Source organism: Harmonia axyridis, chromosome 4 (genome assembly GCF_914767665.1).
Source record: "Harmonia axyridis chromosome 4, icHarAxyr1.1, whole genome shotgun sequence".
NCBI classification, from domain to species: domain Eukaryota; kingdom Metazoa; phylum Arthropoda; class Insecta; order Coleoptera; family Coccinellidae; genus Harmonia; species Harmonia axyridis.
Window position 1 is genome coordinate 712,966 of NC_059504.1, and position 15,951 is coordinate 728,916.

The 15,951-nt window shown below is 35.6% G+C and overlaps 1 protein-coding gene across 1 annotated transcript; it reads left to right on the forward strand.

Annotated features, from left to right (window-relative positions):
* Positions 1–10,190: 10,190 nt before the first annotated feature.
* On the forward strand, positions 10,191–15,395 carry LOC123677726 (nuclear receptor subfamily 2 group E member 1-like). Its single transcript, XM_045614415.1, has 7 exons — positions 10,191–10,321; positions 10,390–10,505; positions 13,816–14,079; positions 14,138–14,254; positions 14,375–14,650; positions 14,760–14,915; positions 15,145–15,395. Exons 1-7 carry the CDS (start codon positions 10,191–10,193, stop codon positions 15,393–15,395), a joined length of 1,311 nt encoding a protein of 436 aa, XP_045470371.1.
* Positions 15,396–15,951: the final 556 nt, after the last annotated feature.

The following is a 15,951-nucleotide window of genomic DNA, read 5'->3' on the forward strand; positions in this document are numbered from 1 at the left end:
AATTCTAGGGAAGGCTAGCAATATTTTCAATGTTTCCAGCAAGGGCGTAGAAATGGGGGGGAATCATCCCCCTCCCCCCAATATTTCCAAAATATAATATTTCAGAATTCTCGCATAAACGAAAAACGAAAATTTCTCCATAAAAAGAACCAATAAACATTTTACTTTCCTCTGAAATCGACACGGACTACAAAATCGGACCCTTTTAAGGTTAATGAGTTTATTATCGCTTTCAAGACGAGTACTTTTACTGCACTACTAGCACATCTATGTCCGAGGTTTATTATTTTCCTTTATCTATCCGCTTTGTCGCCGTCGTCTCTCATTTGCCATCTGTGATTTTTGCATTCGTAATGGGCATACACTTACTCGTTGTTTTCGGTTTTTTGTTTCATTTTAGTCACAAAATTTCAATACTGTAGTTATCAAAATACTGAACTAAGTAATTCGCATCGTTAATTGTCTGGGCCGTGTTATACAATTTATTGTGATTCATTCAAATTGCAATTTGATTGTGCAGATATCAGTTTTGAATTGATTATATCTAAACGGTGTTCCTAATGTGTACAAATGAAAATGAAATGAAATGAAGATTTCCCGGATCATTTTAAGAAAAAAGTCCTATAACATGAATCCGCATACGCTTTGGTTTTGAGATACCGATATTAAAGTTCAAGTTTTTTTCTCATAGCACCTTCCCTCCACAAGATATTCAACTTGAATTGGCATAGATCGTCCGATTCAAAGTTTTCATCTTGTGATATGCTTATTTTCTATGCAAATCTACAGGGTAATATTTTTTCTGGAAGGGTACCTGCTTCTTTCCACCAGAACTATTTTTTGATGAAGCACTGGTACTTTAGAAGAATGTGAAAAGAAACTCTGGTCTAGTACAACACTTTTTGGTTTCTTTTAGTTTTGTCGTATTTGCTTTCGATTTCGAGAAAAAAATTATTCTGTCTGGTGCTCCAATATTTTTTTCTCTTGATATTTTTGAGCGCCCCTTCAGACCTTGCGCCCGTGGCAAGTGCCACCTTTGCCACGCCCTAGATACGGCACTGTGGAACACCCCCATTTTATCTCAATTTTCCGATTACTCTAGCTGAGCTGATTCCAGAAATGTATCTCATGTTGATTCCAATTGGTACACGGTGGACAAAAATACAAGAGTTTTGTGTGTGCTCATAAAGTAACGCGTAACATTCTTTATTAGTTAAATTAATAATATTATCAAAAATACTTATTGTCTAGCGGCAATAGGTTTGAAAAAAAACTCAAGAAGGGCCATATCAGGAGCATATGGTGGTTGGGTCGATGTGTTTTATTAGTTACCATGAGTAATCGTCGAAAAAAAAAATGTTTTTTGATTAATTTTTATTCTGAAGAGCCTTGAAAGGCTTTGATAATATTACCTATCTGATTTTTCAACTTTTGTGAAGGATTTCGGATGCACAATAACGCGATCATAAACACTAATAACATTTTAAATTTTGAACGAAGGTATTTTGAAAATCAATTTTTTTTTGGATTTCTTGATATTTGGTTGTATTCTAGCTCGAGATCGTAATATCAATGCGATAGGCTTATCAAATGATTTTGGTAGAACATTTCAGGAAATTATCTCCACAGTGTCCACTGTTAGAGAAAAAGATCTACAGAGCGAATACTTTTTTTTAGTTCGATTTTCGATTATACATAGGTATGCTAAAACGTAAACTGTGACTGTTTCAGATAGTTTATTTGTTTTTTATTATTCTGGCTTCTTATTTGAAATGAAAAATGAAAAGAGCAGGGCCGGCGTTAGGGGTGAAACAGTGAAGCGACTGTTTCAGGCGCCTCTTTTCGAGGGGTGGCAATTTAGCCGAGTATGTGACCGCCCTTTCATATTTTTGAAAAAATATAGTCTTAAATCAAAAACAACATGAGGTTGGTCCGCTTCGCTACGTTTATTAACATTAACAATAAAAATCTCCAAACCGTCTTTACTAAGCCGCCAGTTCAATGAATAACACTTGGCAACCCAACCAATATAAGCAACATTGCCTATTACCCTAATTGAATGAGGGATGGAATGTATTTCACAAAAACGAAAAGAACAGTTCGAATTACGCGGAAGTTGTTTACACATTCAACATATGGAAAATTCCTACGATTCTGCATTCGAAACTAGTTACTGATAAATGCTAAAAGTTTTCGTATGTTTTTAATCCCATTTAGTTTTCGAAGCTTTGCATGCCTAACCGCCCTTTGTATCTTGTAGTGTGATAGGTAATCTTTCATCGATCGTACGCAGTGTTCTGTGAATGTGAGAATCAGATGTATTTCTTACGCATTGTTCATCCAGGAATCCAGGAATTTATTGTAGGAAAAAATGTCCGAAAAAAACAGAAACCCAGTGGAAATGACTTTAGAAAGAAACGATTAGCAAAAACGCTAGAGAAATAAAAAATGGCGAATTATCATCGGGGTGGGTGATGTTTTTTGTTGTGGGGGGGGAGAGGTGTTAATTTACTTTTTCAACAGGGTCACTCTTTGCTTCAGGTGCAAAAATTGTTCGCGCCGGGCCTGTCTAAAATTACCTCAGTTCAGTTTACGTTTTTGAATGTGTAAAATCAAAAAAATGAAAAAAAAAAATTCAACCGTTTCGTTTTTCTTAAAACTATTGGGGAGTTACGTATTTGTATCAAATTAAGTACAAAACTCGATGTTTTATAAAAAATAAATATTGAATATTAGCTTGAGAGTATGACATTTGAAATGATTTCCATCCCTTATAATAATTGATCAGATTCTCAAACCAGGAAAATTTTAGGCAATCAGCTCAGGAAAAAAGAAGTATATTTCAAGAGGGCGTAAATTTTTTTTTCCACTAATGATTCCAAAAAATTACCGTCGTAAATAATAAACGAAAACAGTATCCTACTAACAGCTCATTACCTTGAATAATACATCGCAACCGCGTTTGACTCGAAGACCAATTCGATCATTCTTAGACTCATTAAGAACAACATTGTAACCGCCAAACACCCCAAGATCAACCAATGGCGTACGTTTGCTCATTTGCCCCCGTCCAATCCGGGGCTGTCGGCCTGATCGACCGCAACGGATCGCCGTCCTTTTCACCCCATTCAACCCTTAAGAGGGCGGGATCTGCCAAAGTAGCGCCTCGATATGAAAACCACCAAAATATTCGTATTTTCTGTGAACGGCGGTGGTGGTGAAGAAGTTGGTGCACTCGCGGATGATCGGGGTTGGGCCATTAAGGGTTAAGGTAGGTGACTTTCACCCCCCGCATCCCTTACAATTGTGGAAAAAATTGAAATTTTTAGATTATTCATTTTCTGGTAAAATATCATTGAAAATTAGGAAATCACTGAGCCTAATTAAGAGCTCTTGGCAGTCTTTCATTCATCCGCCAATTGCACCCTTGGAGGCCACGTATGCATCCCTTCATACAGTTGCAATTGGCACAATGCTCAAAAGCTCTTGAAATTCACGACAGTTGGTACTTTTCTCTTGGTTTTATTTCAGTGGGAATTTAGTATAAATCCCGGATAAAAACAATAATAAATTGGATTAAATTTGCTTTTGAGTGAAGATAAAAATCCATATTGGCGATAATTCCCCATTGTGGAATATTTAAAAGTAGAAAAAGGGATGCTCTGACTGAAATTCAGGAGTTTTCATCTAGAGACAATCGTACCGTTGGAGATCACATGTAACTGTATTATATATGTGGTATCTAGGAGTGCGATTGGCGAATTAATGAACGAGCGCTCAAAAGCTTCCGACTACCGTCGGCGCTTTACTAATTTATTTTTTTCTCGATATTCTGCTTGTAGTTTCTATGGTTTTAACGACACTATTAGCATGAAATTTTTCCATACAAAAATTTGCGGATAAGTGCACTCACCCGAAAATTTTGACGCTACCCAATTGGGTAGCGTCAATTCTAACACCGCTGACCGATTTCTCGTAGATCTTGTAGTTTAAGAAAAAATTGAAATCAAAATTCCGGAAAAATCAGTAAAAATTGCATTTCTACACAAAAATCGTTATATCTCCTGAAATTTGTGTCACAGACCTCTCAAATGAAAACGTTTTATGAAGATTGAGCTCTTATTCCCAACATGTTGGGGTTTCCAGTATCTGACTAGTAGTTTCGGAAATACACTGCCCAAAAAAATTAACGCACATTATGGAAATCTCAAATTTATTCTATAACTGAAGGTGTTCTCAATGATAATTATTTTTATCAGAATTATGCATGCATATGTTATCCACTTTCAACGTTTTTCTTCAATACAGATGTTTTTTCCCAGCAGGAATAAAAAAAGATGAGATTATCAGATTTTGAATGTATTGGCTCCATTCTGAAATCAGTTGTTCTCGATCAAGACCTAGTGGTCGTTGATAATGGAGCTATATGAATGCTGATAGGTATATCGGGTGTCCCAAGGTGAGTGGCCTATTAGATTATTATGGAAACTATTGATGGTAAAGATTTCAAATTTTGTGGATAGATATTTGGCCATGTAAGGTACATTTTTAAAATAATTTCACATTTCCAGTGTTGCCGGATGTACGACAATTTGGCAACAACTTTGTTATTTTGAATGGGACATCAGGTATTTCTATTTTTTTTATGATACTCCGTAAAATATTGAATCTATTCACTCTTACTTTTCCATCCCTATCTTCAACGGTTTTTGAGTTATTAATTATTTTTCGAAATTTTAGATCAAATTAGCGTATTACAAAAATGACTCTAGTTCGCTCAATATTTGAGATTTAAGTCAGAAATTTTGCAAGTCGTTAGATATTGATCTGATCTGTGTCACTGCTTTTGAATTATGGTTGTCAATAATACAGGACGGACCAAAAAAATCATCATTTGCCAAGTTACAAAATTGTAAAAAAGTCTGTGTAAGTGAATAGCAGAATTGTAGAATGAGTTGAACTGATTCCAAAAATGGAAAAATATACTAGGGGTCTAATTTGAAAAAATAGACTTTTTTACAATTTTGTAACTTGGCAATTGGTGATTTTTTTTGGTGCGTCCTGTATTATTGACAACCATAATTCAAAAGCAGTGACACAGATCAGATCAATATCTAACGACTTGCAAAATTTCTGACTTAAATCTCAAATATTGAGCGAGCTAGAGTCATTTTCGTAATACGCCAATTTGACCTAAAATTTAGAAAAATAATTAATAACTCAAAAACCGTCAAAGATAGGGATGGAAAAGTAAGAGTGAATAGATTTAATATTTTATGGAGTATCATAAAAAAAATAGAAATACCGGATGTCCCATTCAAAATAACAAAGTTGTTGCCAAATTGTCGTACATCCGGCAACACTGGAAATGTGAAATTATTTCAAACATGTACCTTACATGGCCAAATATCTATCCACAAAATTTGAAATCTTTACCATCAATAGTTTCCATAATAATCTAATAGGCCACTCACCTTGGGACACCCGATATAAGGAACATTCTTGAAGAGCATGTAGTGCCATTTGCCCCATACATTGGTGAAAATTTCATTTTTATGGACGATAATGCCAGACCCCATCGTGCGCGCATCGTTCAGGAGTACCTTGAAGAGGTTGAAGTCTCTCGAATGGAATGGCCAGCAAGAAGTCCAGATCTCAATCCGATTGAGCAGGTTTGGGACAACTTCAATAGAAGGCTGAGAAGTTCAGAAAATCATCCAGCTACTCTTAATGACTTAGGAATCCAACTCTGAGAAATCTGGGAAGGATTAGATCAGAACATTTTAAGATCACTCATTTTGAGTATGAACCGTCGTTGCCGAGCTGTAATTAACGCAAGGGGTGGAAATACCAAGTATTAAATCACTTATCAGCTTTCCAGTATTTTGAAAATTGTTTATTTCTCTTCTTTCACATAAGATTCGGTGAAATCCTGAATTTTTCTTCCATTTAATGTGTCTTGTTTCGTTCAAAACCTTCCCGAGAGAACATAAAGAATAAGTTATAAAGTCAATGTAGAATTAACTTTCATTAAAATTGAGATTTTCAGAAAGTGCGTTAATTTTTTTGCGCAAATTTCAAGTTTGATATTTCGAAAACTGATTCGGATATGAAAAAATGATAAATGCCGTTAGAATCTAAGGCCGGACTAGTTCCTATTCGATCTTTGGATTCTGCACATCCCAAAACGTAAAAGTTCCAAAAAAGTTATCATTCCAAATAATAAACACAAATAATTGACTGAATTGAGAAAGCACATCGAAACCATACCTTCATCATCAAATCCTATCTCGAATTCTAATGATCTTCATTCATACACACGCAACACAATATCGAACGTCGATGATTACGATTCTATTGACTCCAGAGCCAGATGCTGCCAAAGTTCGCAAAAATGACGTGCATTTTTTTTCGATCCCTCCTGGGTCTTAGTACATTATAAATTCAAATTATCTGGCCCGCGTCATTTTTTATGAATAGAATCCATCAAACGTGGCAACACTTTGCGGTGACAAGTTTATGAAGTAATTATCAGATGATGACTTACAACTTTATGCTCCGGAGGACTTTTGGGTTTTTGCATATTTGTCTGGAAAGGATTACCTTTGATCTGAATATTTTACGGCAACCTTAACATAGGGCGATGTTTCATTGATAGAGAGAGATATATATCTTCTACAGACAACAATATGTTTTTGAACTAAACAGTAAAGGGAATAACACTTGTCTAAATAACTCCCTGGCATAGCTAGTAAAACATATTAAACGTGGTCGAATTTGTCAGTTGTTTCAGAAAATATCAAAAACATGGATTCATCACTATTCACTTCACTCCTGTTTCAAAAACAGAGTCAGCTTAGTTCGAGCCTATTTCGAAGCAAAATACAAATATTTCCACATAAAAGGTATTGAAAAGAAAGAGAACTGAAGAGCGTTGGACTACATGTAACGGGTGTTTTTTTTTCGAGGTATATAACTTTAAGTTGGCATTACTGTTCAAGATGGCGACCGATTTGACAGCTGTCAAGTGATTTATTCTCAGTTTGGTTTGGCAATTCATCATAAGTAGACTCTGGCCTGAACAACGCTTGCAAATAGTGCAATTTTATTTCGAAAATAATGGTTCTGTGCGGAATACGTATCGCGCACTACGTCCATTTTATTTTGTTTAGCGATGAAGCGCACTTCTGGTTGAATGGCTACCTCAACAAACAAAACTGCCGCATTTGGAGTGAAGCTATTCCTCAAGTGTATGTCGAAACACCGTTACATCCAGAAAAACTGACTATTTGGTGCGCTTTTTGGGCTGGTGGAATCATTGGTCCGTACTTCTTCAAAAACGATGATGGCCAGAACGTTACAGTCAATGGTGATCGGTATAGAGCCATGATTACTAACTTTTTCATTCCTGAATTGAACAACCATGATGTCCAGGAGCTGTGGTTCCAACAAGACGGCGCAACATATCACACAGCTCTTGCTACAATCGATTTATTGAAAGACACGTTTGGTGACCGTCTAATTTCACGTTTTAGACCTGTGAATTGGCTTCCAAGATCTTGTGATTTAACACCGGAAAAAGTCATCGAAAATTGGACGTCCAGATTGGACTACATCCGAGCCAGCCGTGGCGGTCATATGCCAGAAATCATATTTAAAATGTAATACCACAAGATGATCTTGCGGATAAATAAAATTCATGTCAATCGAATAATCGTTGTTTTATTGCAATTTAAAGTTCTATTGCTCTAAAAAAACACCCTTTATAACAGTATACTGACAAATGAAGTCGAATTTTGAGAATCTTCTACAGGCACCAATATGTCTTTGAACGAAACAGTAAAGGGAATAACACTTCGCTAAATAACTATTAAAAATCCACTTTATTTGTTAGTATAATCACTTTCAAGGCTTATGTTGTTATACATGATATCCAACGCTTCTCATTTATCTTACTCTGCATTACTAAACCTTTTATGTGAAAATATTCGTCTTTGCTTCAAAATAGACTCAAACATCATCGATCAATTTCTTTTCCTGGAGCATTCTTTTGAGGTCTGCAAAAACCTAGTAATCACTATGGGTGCCAGTTCTGAAGCTTGAGGTGGCTAGTCAAGCAGTTGGAAGCACAATTCGTTCAATTTGACAATGGTTTTCATCGATTCGTGAAAAGGAGCATTGTTCTGATGAAAGAGGATACTTTTTTTGCATTTGAGGATGTTTTTCTTGATTTCTGCGATCCAATAACATTTTGTATTATTCACTCTGTTGTTGGTTTTACCTTTGTTAAGATAGTCAATGAGCAATTCACCATTCTTTCCACCCAGCTGACTCTGTTTTTTAATCAGGAGTGTAGAGAATAGTGATAAATCCATATTTTTCATATTTTCTGAAACAACTGACGAATTAGACCAGGTTTAAAGTCAACATACCACCTTCTTCTTTTTTGCTCCTTCTTCTTGACATGAAAATTACGAAAGATAAAAGTGTAGGTATACAAATCATAAATTACATAAAATTCGATACTTCTGATCATGATTGAAGAAAAATAATATACCTTCCGCATGATATTTATTTGTCGAACAGTAGAAGAGGAGTAAAGGGAATGTTTGTTTGATTTTTCAAAAGCCAAAGGAAAAGGGCACATAGCCAACACCTGTTAAAGTTAACCCAGAGAGTCCCCTATCGTTCTTTCGTAATTATAGGTAAACGCAGCTACAAATTACACAATATGTTACGATTTCGATATCACTGGACTGTCACTAAACGAAGTCAGTCACCCTAGAAATAAGGGTTGAATGCAGGGCCGTATTCGCGAATATACGTCGATCAAATGAAAGTCCATCTCCATAGGCAACGCCTTGTTCTGAAAGCCAACTCTCTACAGGATCTTCATGAATTATTGTAACAATTTTTTTACAAATTTTGTGAATTCTTTGATTCCAAAACTACGATGAGTAATTTTGAAATATTTTAAAGGCTAGTATGATGTACATTCATTTATAAAAAACCCTGTATATCTTTCTAGTTTTTGTATTTCGATTGGTTTTTGATTTCCTGGAAAGCCCTAGGTTGCCTTCTTGGTCTTCTATTTTTGATTCTTCCTTCAAACATGCTCTAAGTGACAGTACCATGTGGTATAGAGTTCTCCAAAAGAAATGATTCCATTTAAAATGGCACTCTCTCTTTGTATTTAGTAGTTTATGGTTAGGTTATCATGGAAAAATACACGCTTCAACAAAATCAGTATTCATTCGTGAATACTGAGAGAAAATTAAGAAGAATTCTTGAACGACATTATTCATGGCATTTTCAGGTAATTAATATTTCAATATTTTTGGTCTTGGTTCTCCTAGAGATATCCCAAAAGTTCAAAGTTTATGATAGTTAGAATAATTTTGTTTTCCTTATTGAGTTTAGCTGAAACATGGTTTTTTTAAATGTTTGTAATATCATAGTGGCCTTTGGTTGCAATAAGAGGATATAAAACAGGTATTTCGAATGCTGTGAAGATGTTGAGACCTTGTATTCTCTTGATGTCATTTTTCGATTGGTTTCTAGATATAACAGATTACATATAGGTAACAAACTAGGGTTATTCTCTGGAAGTACGGTTCTGGATATATTGGGCTCGTGCTGCGGTAATACAATCGAATACGCAATGTATAAAAACAAAATATCGAACCTTATGGGCATCTATTGCACGCTATGATTTGATTATAGGGTGTGAATTGGAATCAGGTGCAGTTTTCTCTCAACACAAGTGTTTTTAGCATGTGGATATCCACATGATAGCAATGGAGTTCTAATGATACTATCTTCCTGAAATTAGACATCATTGTTTCAGTCAATTAACTTACTTATGCAAACTAAATTTCAACTTTGCATTTTCTATGGCTCAACCTAAAATTTTGCATGAAGCTTGAAAATGTTATTTGAAATCTATACGCAAAATCTCATCTCAATCGAATCTGTTGTCACTGAGATAATAAGTAGGTACATGATATGTAATTTTGAATGGAGGTTCAAACTTTTATTCTAAATCCGAAGCATAATTTTATTATAAGTTAGTTATAAGAAAAACAAATTTTCGATGAGTGCCAAAAAAGCGTTGTTGTCTGGATGAAATTTCAATTAATGCTCCTCTCTTAAACTAGAGAAACATCTTTTATGCAAACATTAATTTTCAGATGGAAGAAACGACAACAAACTCGAACATAGAGAGTTTATGCAAAGTTTGTGGGGACAAGGCCTCAGGAAAACATTATGGAGTGGCCAGCTGTGACGGTTGCAGGGGCTTCTTCAAACGCAGCATCCGCAGGTTAGTGGCTGATAAATCTTTGCACATATTTTTCCTCTCTACTTTGATCTTCGATGATTTTCTTACAGAAATTTGGAATATATATGTAAGGAGAATGGTTGTTGTGTGGTGGACGTCACAAGGAGGAATCAGTGTCAAGCTTGTCGCTTCAAGAAATGCCTCCAAGTGAATATGAAACGAGATGGTGAGTGATTTTGTTGTATTCTTTAGATAAACGCTTCCAATTCTTAAATCAGTTGCATATTGGAATAGTTTCAGCCATTACTATCTGGTAGTAAAGGGTGTTTTTTTTAGAGCTATAGAACTTTAAATTGCAATAAAACAACGATTCGATTGACATGAATTTTCATTATCCGCAAGATAATCTTGTGGCATTACATTTTAAATATGATTTCTGGCATATGACCGCCACGGCTGGCTCAGATGTAGTCCAATCTGGACGTCCAATTTTCGATGACTTTTTCCAACATTTGTGGCCGTATATCGGCAATAACACGGCGAATGTTGTCTTCCAAATGGTCAAGGGTTTGTGACTTATCCGCACAGACCAATGACTTTACATAGCCCTACAGTCTAGCGGTGTTAAATCACAAGATCTTGGAAGCCAATTCACAGGTCCAAAACGTGAAATTAGGCGGTCACCAAACGTGTCTTTCAATAAATCGATTGTGGCACGAGCTGTGTGACATGTTGCGCCGTCTTGTTGGAACCACAGCTCCTGGACATCATGGTTGTTCAATTCAGGAATGAAAAAGTTAGTAATCATGGCTCTATACCGATCACCATTGACTGTAACGTTCTGGCCATCATCGTTTTTGAAGAAGTACAGACCAATGATTCCAGCAGCCCATAAAGCGCACCAAACTGTCAGTTTTTCTGGATGTAACGGTGTTTCGACATACACTTGAGGATTAGCTTTACTCCAAATGCGGCAGTTTTGTTTGTTGACGTAGCCATTCAACCAGAAGTGCGCTTCATCGCTAATGGACGTAGTGCGCGATACGTATTCCGCACAGAACCATTATTTTCGAAATATGCACTATTTGCAAGCGTTGTTTAGGCGTGAGTCTATTCATAATAAATTGCCAAACCAAACTGAGAATAAATCACTTGATAGCTGTTAAATCGGTCGCCATCTTGAACAGTAATGCCAACTTAAAGTTATATACCTCGAAAAAAAACACCCGTTATAACTATTTATAATTACAACAAGATTTTGAGCTCTCATTCCCTGAACATATCGCTCCGTCACAATGTTTGTTTTTTTTTCGAATTTTTAACAAGTAATGGTTTCAAATGTTTTCTTGAGCAAATATCTATTATCGGAAATAATGAACCGGAAGTGTCTATGAAAGTTTCTTATTAATCACAACACACATCTGATTTTCATCCACTCTTCGATATCCTTCCCAATATCGAATTTTATACGAAACGATTGATCTGCGAACCGTAACATGTGAAGTAAATATCATCCCTTGGCTTGTTTATTTTGTTGTTCCATCGAAAACACTCCGTCATATCAAACGACGATGCGGTTGACATTTGACACTTTCATCCCCCTATTAAAGGGGTGTTTATATTGAAGAGACTCCAGATTGCCACGCTTGCTAATTGAGTAGTTTTTTCTATTTATTTTTCTTGATGGAGATCCATTGAATTCGTTCAAGAAAAAAGATCGTTATGGATTTGTCACAGTAAAGATGAATTTTCATCATGGGAGTGCCACAACAATAAAAAATGATGAAATGAGAAAGAACCTTGCAAAAAACACTTTTATTTAACTTATTGTATGAAAGAACCGAGACTATCAACTTTTTTGAAATAGAAACAGAAATAAAATCACTATAAATCATAACAAAATAGTAAATAATAAAAAAATTGAGTTATTTATATTGAGAAACCTTCAGGCTTTGTTTAATTTCATAATTTTAAAATTTAAACTTATAGATTCGTTGCTTAACCTATTGCGGGTTTTTTTAACTGTTACAGGCAGCTCTGGAAAATTGCCTTACAACAGGAGCTGAAGATATTGGCGTCGATAAAAAATCCTTGGCCATTCTGGCCAAGTTTGGAAAGATATTTCTGAAACTACCAAAATCTACCGATAGATTTCATAGAAATGTAAAAAAACTACTAATAAAGTCACACTGGCGAATGCTTCAGTCTCTAGGCGCTTGAGGAATCCACTTATTTAGTCTAAGCGCGCACAAAATTGCAGAAATATATGCAGTGAGACGTGTGCATATCAAGTTCAAGTAATATCAAGTAGCTTGATATCAAATCAAGCAATAAATATCTAAAACCAAGTCAAGTCAAGCTCAAGTATGTAATTTTTCACGAGCTTGATTTTCAAGTCAGGTAGTAGGTTAAAATGTCCAGCTACTTGGCTTGATGAATCACTATTTATAAGGATGGAGATTTAAATAGAGATGCAAAAACCGTTTTCGAAATTTTCGTTCTCAATTATTCTTATTTTCTAACACAATTGTATTTTAATACTTAATTCGTTTACAAAAGTGTTATATAATGATGCAACAATAAAAGAGTTGGCATGAAGAACAGCGTAATAATTTATATTCGAAAAATCAAGTTTTTTGTGATTTGAATCACTAGGAAAATATTTTTTTTGTAAATTATCGTTTTCTTCCTCAAAATCATCGATAAAATTATTTGATATCCCGGCCGATAAGTTATGAATATTTGAGATGGAACACGCTCGAAATTTGAATATTTATTGATAATTAGGGAGTAGAGGGAGAAGCCATCGACCGACCAATCACGTAGCTGGTTGCAAGTCACTATAATGAAAAATTCATTCGATGCCTGTGTAATCATCATTAGGGCTGTTCGTTTGGTGACCTGTGTACGTCCTTTCGGACAGGTGGAAAATGATGGAAAAGTTCCCAGACCTTGGGCAGTGTTGGACTCAGGGGCTGGGTTGAAAAACGCAACAATACGTTTTCAAAAATATTACAAGTTATTAGAATTTTACTTGGAAAAAATGAGGAATGCATTATAGTGAAGTTAGGAACTTTTGAGCGGTCGTTAACTCATGCCCTGATGAGACCCTTGGGTAGCACTCCCAAGTCAACAATGAGCTCTCGAAACTTTGAACCAAGATCCTCAGCTTGGCATAACTGTAATCTATGTGCCCCTCTTTTGAGATCTCTGTCAATGCATTTTTGACTTTTTGAGCATACATATCTTGGGGTTTCTGCCTACAAGACAGAAGTTTCTTGAACCATAGGAACGGATAACCTTATTTTGGGTCTTCTTTTCCTAATGTAAATTAAAACTCCACTCAATAAACACTTTACTCAACAAATCTCGAGCTTAATATGTCAAAACACTTAGATACTATGTCTTTAAGAAGATTAACATTTAGAATCCCTGAATAAATGCACCAAGTGACGTGCTATACTTCTGCAGCCAAGTTGAATATGGAAAGAAGAAGAAGAGAAATTCTCATTTTCATTTTTATTATTTTCTTTCAGCTGTGCAGCATGAGAGAGCCCCAAGATCAGTTCAGAGTGGTTTACACTATCCTCTTGGATTTGGCGGTAGACTAAGAGGAATCCACAGTTCCCCAATATACGGTGCAATACCGATGCACCATCTTCAAGTTCCCAACGTATCAGATCCTTTTCCACCTCTCTTCACAACAAACCATGCAGGCTCCTATTTTCACCAAAGTTTTCTTCATCCAAACTTCATCAATTCACTATCAAAACCAACGGCGATACACACCGGAAACTTGTGTAAGTTACAATTACAAAAACCATGCAAGGATCGATGATTATTTGAATTCTTTTAAAGGCATGTCACCTTCCTACTCCATGAAGCAATCAAACTTGAATAGTCTCCATCAAATTGCAATAAAGGAAGATGAGGTTAGCAGTTCAGAAGAAGGGCACTTGGAGAAGGGTACAGACGGTAGGAATACCATTTATTTTTATAGAACACTTGTTTTACCTTCATCTTCAGAATTTTTGGGTTTTGAAGTTCTTTGTGAACTAGAGAGCTTCCGGGTGACCAGTTTTTTTTTTTTTGCAGAAAACCTACAGTTCAAAAGCCGACTGGAAATACCCATTTTGAGCGATGTAAATAGGAACAATACGAGGATATCAGAACATTCAAATCTCACCTTATTTCCTGTAGAGAACATTTATGAATCTGCTGCTAAATTACTCTTTCTTGCGATAAAATGGGCGAGAACGATTCCTTCATTTCTTCAGTTGTCTTTCAGAGATCAGTCAATTCTTCTGGAGGAGAGTTGGAGTGAACTTTTTGTGCTTACTGCTTCGCAGTGGGCTCTTTCCCTAGATGAAAGTAAGTTTCATTGTATATTCACGATAAAGTATTCGTTTTATTGAAGGGAATTTCATTCAGAAACTTGAGTTGTTTTGTTTTTCCTAATTCAAACTTTAACTCCTTGCAGCTGTCCTGATAAGTAACGCTGTGGCACCATCTTCAAGACATTCAGCTTTGGAAGATGATGCAAGAAAACTCCGAGAAATTATTAACAGATTGACAGTTCTTAGACTGGACCATACGGAGCATGCTTGTTTGAAAGCACTTGTCCTCTTCAAAGCTGGTGAGCATACAATTTTCTTCAACATCTTTGGTGCTTCAAAATTCCAAATTAGTGTTAACACTAGCCCGGACAATCAAATAATTGAGGAAAGAACTTTGAATACAATTAGTTCAATTGTAAACAGTCGATATTTCCATTAATTTTTCCTTGGTAGAACAAACAGTATATAATTCAAAACAATGAACAAAAAGCCAACAATGGTAGGTAATATTTGGTTTTATATTTGCAGATTGCCGAGGACTTTGTGAACCAAGTCATATAGAACTCCTCCAAGACCAGACGCACATGATGCTGCAAGAATATTGTGGCCAAAGGCATAACGTGAATAAGGGTAGATTTGGAAAATTACTCCTCACTCTTCCTGCAATACAATCGGTACCTAAAAGGGGCCTTGAGGAACTCCTTTTCAGACAGACAGTTGGGGATGTTGCAATTGATAGATTACTGGCTGATTTGGCTAAAAATACTCAAACTCACTGAAATTTATTATGAAAATGTATTATATGTTTCGTAGATATATGTATATGAAAATAAGAAACTAAGTAAACATGTGTTTTTATACTAAAATGCCCTATCGATTTATAAACTACCACTATAATTAATTAGAAAATGATCAAACCTATACATTCCATTATTCAGCAAGATCCCAGAGCTTCCAGATTTTATATTCTGATTCGAAAATATGTATAATAAAAGGCTACATTGCGACATCTGCTAGCGTATTTCTGAACTATCCCTCGCCATCTGTAGAGCGAAAGCTGTATTGATTTTAGGGGTTGAAATCTGAATAGGGCGGTTGGAGCTACAAATTAGTTCAGTCCACTGCCTTTAGATAGCACAGTTTAGTTCGTTAATTAGGACATAGATGGCGAAAAGTGGAATTATCGAATTTTTGAACAGAAATTGAGACTGGTAATCCCTCTATTATAACATTGCATATAAAATTTATTCAGAGCCAAGATAAATCTTCAATTTTTCTAGGAGAGTTCTATTACATATTTTTTGAGCAAAAAATCTTTGGTATTACGAAATTATT

Excerpts from the sequence above, each read along its gene's own strand:
- LOC123677726 (XM_045614415.1), top strand. The coding sequence starts at position 10,191 with ATGGAAGAAACGACAACAAACTCGAACATAGAGAGTTTATGCAAAGTT. Across the intron at positions 14,255-14,374 it reads CTTGGAGAAGGGTACAGACG|AAAACCTACAGTTCAAAAGC; the intron begins GTAGGAATACCA and ends TTTTTTTTGCAG. Across the intron at positions 14,916-15,144 it reads ACTTGTCCTCTTCAAAGCTG|ATTGCCGAGGACTTTGTGAA; the intron begins GTGAGCATACAA and ends TTATATTTGCAG.